The following is a 3,749-nucleotide window of genomic DNA, read 5'->3' as shown; positions in this document are numbered from 1 at the left end:
ACGCCACCCGCGCGAGCGCGACGACGGCCGGCGGCGTCGTCCGGCGGCCCGCGGCCTGGCCCCACTCGTTCCAGCCGCAGCCGAAGACGTCGCCGCGCTCGGAGACGACGAGCGTGTGCGCCGCGCCGCACGCGACCGCGACGAGCCGCTCGGGCCCCGGGAGGACCGCCGGACCCGGCGTGCCCAGCGCCCGGCCGCCGCCGCCGTCCCGCGGGCTCGCGACGTCCTCGAGGCCCGGCTCGTCGCGGCCGAGGCGGCCGTGCTCCGTGAAGCCCCAGGTCCAGAGCGCGCCCGCGCCGTCGACCGCGCACGAGTGGTGCGCGCCGCACGCCAGCGCCGCTTTGCCGGGCTCCGCCGCGAGGCCGCGGAGCGGCGCGGCCGCCGCGGGCCAGGGCACGAGCGCGGGCGCGCCGCGCGCCGCGAGGGCCGCCGGCTCGTCGCCGAGGCCGAGCTGGCCCGCGGACCCGTCGCCCCAGGCGAAGAGCTCGCCGCACGCGGAGACCGCCAAACAATGGGTCGCGCCCGCGGCGACGCCGACGACGGCGACGCGCGGCGGCAGCGCGAGCCTCCGCGGGCACTCCCAGGAGCCCGCCCGCCCCGCGCTCCGGCGCGGGTCCAGCGCGAGGAGGGCGCCGTCGCGGCCGCAGAGCGCGGCGACGCCGTCGCCGACGGCCGCGGCCGCGAGGCGCGCGCCGCCGCCGACGCGCCGCGGCGCCGGGTTGCCGCCGTCCGTCCGCGGGTAGGCGACGGCGCGGCCGCCGTCGTCGAGGACCAGGGTGCCCCCGAGGCCGCAGGCGACGGCCGCCGCGCCGGACGACGCGAGTTTCACGCGGCCGGGCGCGGGCCGGCACGCGCGCCGCGCGCCGCCGCCCGCGAAGGCGAGGTGCGGCGCGCAGCCCCAGGCGACGCCCCAGGTCAGGGCGCCGCCGAGGCCGCCCGGCGCCGCCTTGTCGCGCACGGCCGCGAGGCCGCCGCCGGCGGCGCGGGGCTTGCGCCGCGACCCGCGGCCCGGGGCGCCGCCGCCGGCGTCGTCGTCGTCCTCGAGCTCCTTCGCCAGCGACCGGCCCATGCGCTTCAGCAGCGCCCGCGCCTCGCTCTCGCCCCGCGCCGCCGGCATGGCCGCCGGGCTCGGGTGTGAGTGCGGGCAGCCAACGACGGGCAGTACGACGGGCACAAGCAGCCTGCGCCCACGGTGCAGATCAAATCTTGAAGGTGCTGCCTTGGATCCTAGTGGTGGAATATCCCTCGGCGAGCTCGGTACGCCTCAACCCCGCCAACGCGCCGGGCCGCTCCTTACCCGGTCCTTCGCGCGCGGGAAAAGGGCCGGGGGGATAATACTAGGCGGAAGCCCGTGCAGTGATGGCGGCCGCGGCGCGCGCACGGTAAAATCTACGCGGCCGCGCGGCGCGCGCGCGCGACTTCGGCGTTGCGCCCCTTGGCCTCGTTCACGCGCTTCGCGTGCTTCTCGTCGAGCGACGGGTCGAGCCAGCCGACGAGGCCGCCGGCGCCCGGCGGGCCGCCGTTCCGCAGCCCCGGGATCAGGCGCACGCCGCCGTAGTAAGGGCCCGATTCCCTTCCGATCATCTCGCGGTTCGCGCGATTCAGGGGCTTGAGGGCCTTGTCGACGGCATACGCGTGGATGTCGAGCCTGTCGCGCGTCCGCTGCTCGACCTTCGTGGCGACCTCGCGGGCGTGGCCCGCGTCGACGATCGCGAAGGCCCGCGGCTTTATCTTCCGGAGCTCCGCTGCGCGAAAGCCGCGCACGAGCTTCGAGGGCTCCTCGGGCTTCGCCAAGCCGATGCCGGGCCGCTGCTTCACCGTTCCGTCCGCGAGAATGTTGCACGCAGTCGCACCATTACAGTCGCCCTCCTGCTCGATGCTCCACTTTTTCGCCGCTTGATCGGTGGAGGTAGCGAGCACGATGTAGTAGATGACCCAGTCCCCGTCGTGGTCCGGTTCGCCGAGCTGTTTCCGCAGCTCTTCGACCTTGCGCAGCGTCAACGAAAAGCCCGCGTCCGACACCGCCTCCACGTCGACCCCATCAGGAATTCCAGCCACGTCGCGGATGCTCGCGGCGGCCCGACGTTCGTCGCGAGCGGCCTTGAAATCGGCTTCCCAGGTTTTCCGCTTCTCGCGTCCGCCACGCTCTTCAAAATATATTTCATCTGTCTGCTTCTTCCGCGCTTTGCTCTCGGGCTTGCGCTTGAACTTCTGACTAGCCTTCGCTTTACTGCCGGTCAAAATTTGCAGCACCTGCCGCCTTTGGCATCTTGCACACGACATGAATCTACGACCCGCTCCCTTCCTGTCCACCCCCCACTGTATTTCATCCTCGGCCTTGTAGCAGACCGGTTTGCTTTCCCAGTCGTTGTTTGCGCGAGAATAATTCCGGCGGCACTCGTTACACCAGTGGACGTCTGCGCAATTGACGGCGTCACAAGAGCAAAACTTGAGGCCAAGGTCCTGTGCTCTAGAAATCGTGATTCCAGAGTGAAGATTTGGGGTAGGCCCGAGCCAGGTTTCAGCCTCCTCCGTCGTCATCGTCTCCAACGGCAGCGGCCTCCCCTGCCATGTACGTTGCCGCGCCGCCGAAGGTCGCGCCGCGCCTCGCTCCGCGTCCGGCAGCGCCTCCACTTCCCTTAACGAGACGATGGGAAGTCCCATCGTCTTTGCGTCCAAAAACTTCGTCGACCTCTCCTTCAACCGGTCGGAATCAAGAATGCTCCTTGACACCAGCAACACTCCCGTCGTTTTCGTGACCGTCGAGCCCGAGGCCATGAGCTTCCCGCCCTTTCGCTCCACAAGGTAATTGAGAGAGACGTGCTCGTCCTTGGAGAAGCCCGTAGCGGTCACGTTCAATCCGACCAAGCTCAACCCGTGCCCTTCCGGCGTTGGGTTCGCGACGCGCCGCGCCTTCTTCGGCGCCGGCGGCTTCGTCGGCGACTTCGCTTTGCCCGCGGCCGTCGGCGCGTCGCCCTTGGCCTGCTGCGGCGACGGCGGCGCCCGCGCGCGCGCCTTCGTCTTCTCCGCCGCGGGCTCCGCCGCGGGCTCCGCCGCGGGCTCCGCCGCGGGCTCCGCCGCGGGCTTCACGCCGCGCCGCGACTTCTTCGGCGGCGGCGGCTTCGTCGGCGACTTCGCTTTGCCCGCGCCCGTCGGCGCGTCGCCCTTGGCCTGCTGCGGCGACGGCGGCGCCCGCGCGCGCGCCTTCGTCTTCGACGCCGCGGGCTCCGCCGCGGGCTCCGCCGCGGGCTTCACGCCGCGCCGCGACTTCTTCGGCGGCGGCGGCTTCGTCGGCGACTTCGCTTTGCCCGCGGCCGTCGGCGCGTCGCCCTTGGCCTGCTGCGGCGACGGCGGCGCCCGCGCGCGCGCCTTCGTCTTCGACGCCGCGGGCTCCGCCGCGGGCTCCGCCGCGGGCTTCACGCCGCGCCGCGACTTCTTCGACGGCGGCGGCTTCGTCGGCGCGGGGCCCGCGGGCGTCGGCGCGTCGCCCGTGGGCTTCGCCGGCGACGGCGGCGGCCACGCCGTCGAAGCACGCCACGCCGTCGAAGAAGGCGCGGCCGCCGCGCGGTACCCGCCCGGGGGCGTGCCGCAGAGCTTGCATGCTGCGCCACCGTCGCCGCAAATCGTCGAACTTTGGGCGAGGCGCTCGTTCTCGGCCTTGAGGCGCTTGATTTCGGCCTTGAGCGAGGCGAGGTAGGCCGCGGAGACGGTGACTTGTTTTTTAGGCATGTTGAGGACCGTAATAATTG

The 3,749-nt window shown here is 72.6% G+C and overlaps 2 protein-coding genes across 2 annotated transcripts in view; one reads left to right on the top strand and one right to left on the bottom strand.

Moving 5' to 3' along the window:
• The window catches only part of AURANDRAFT_62172 (hypothetical protein), a gene marked incomplete at both ends in the record, with an annotated part of 4,337 nt that extends 2,054 nt beyond the window's left edge, over positions 1 to 2,283 (bottom strand). Inside the window, 2 exons of the mRNA XM_009036062.1 lie at positions 8 to 1,181; positions 1,394 to 2,283. Of these exons, the coding sequence (XP_009034310.1) occupies positions 8 to 1,181; positions 1,394 to 2,283 (2,064 nt within the window). The remainder of the gene's footprint in view (positions 1 to 7; positions 1,182 to 1,393) is intronic.
• Positions 2,284 to 2,719: 436 nt separating this feature from the next.
• AURANDRAFT_62171 (hypothetical protein) overlaps positions 2,720 to 3,749 on the top strand; it is a gene marked incomplete at both ends in the record, with an annotated part of 4,237 nt that continues 3,207 nt past the window's right edge. The window contains one exon of the mRNA XM_009036357.1: positions 2,720 to 2,805. Within this exon, the coding sequence (XP_009034605.1) occupies positions 2,720 to 2,805 (86 nt within the window). The remainder of the gene's footprint in view (positions 2,806 to 3,749) is intronic.

Source organism: Aureococcus anophagefferens (genome assembly GCF_000186865.1).
Source record: "Aureococcus anophagefferens unplaced genomic scaffold AURANscaffold_4, whole genome shotgun sequence".
In the NCBI taxonomy this organism is placed as follows: domain Eukaryota; class Pelagophyceae; order Pelagomonadales; family Pelagomonadaceae; genus Aureococcus; species Aureococcus anophagefferens.
This window is presented reverse-complemented; position numbering and strand designations above follow the sequence as displayed.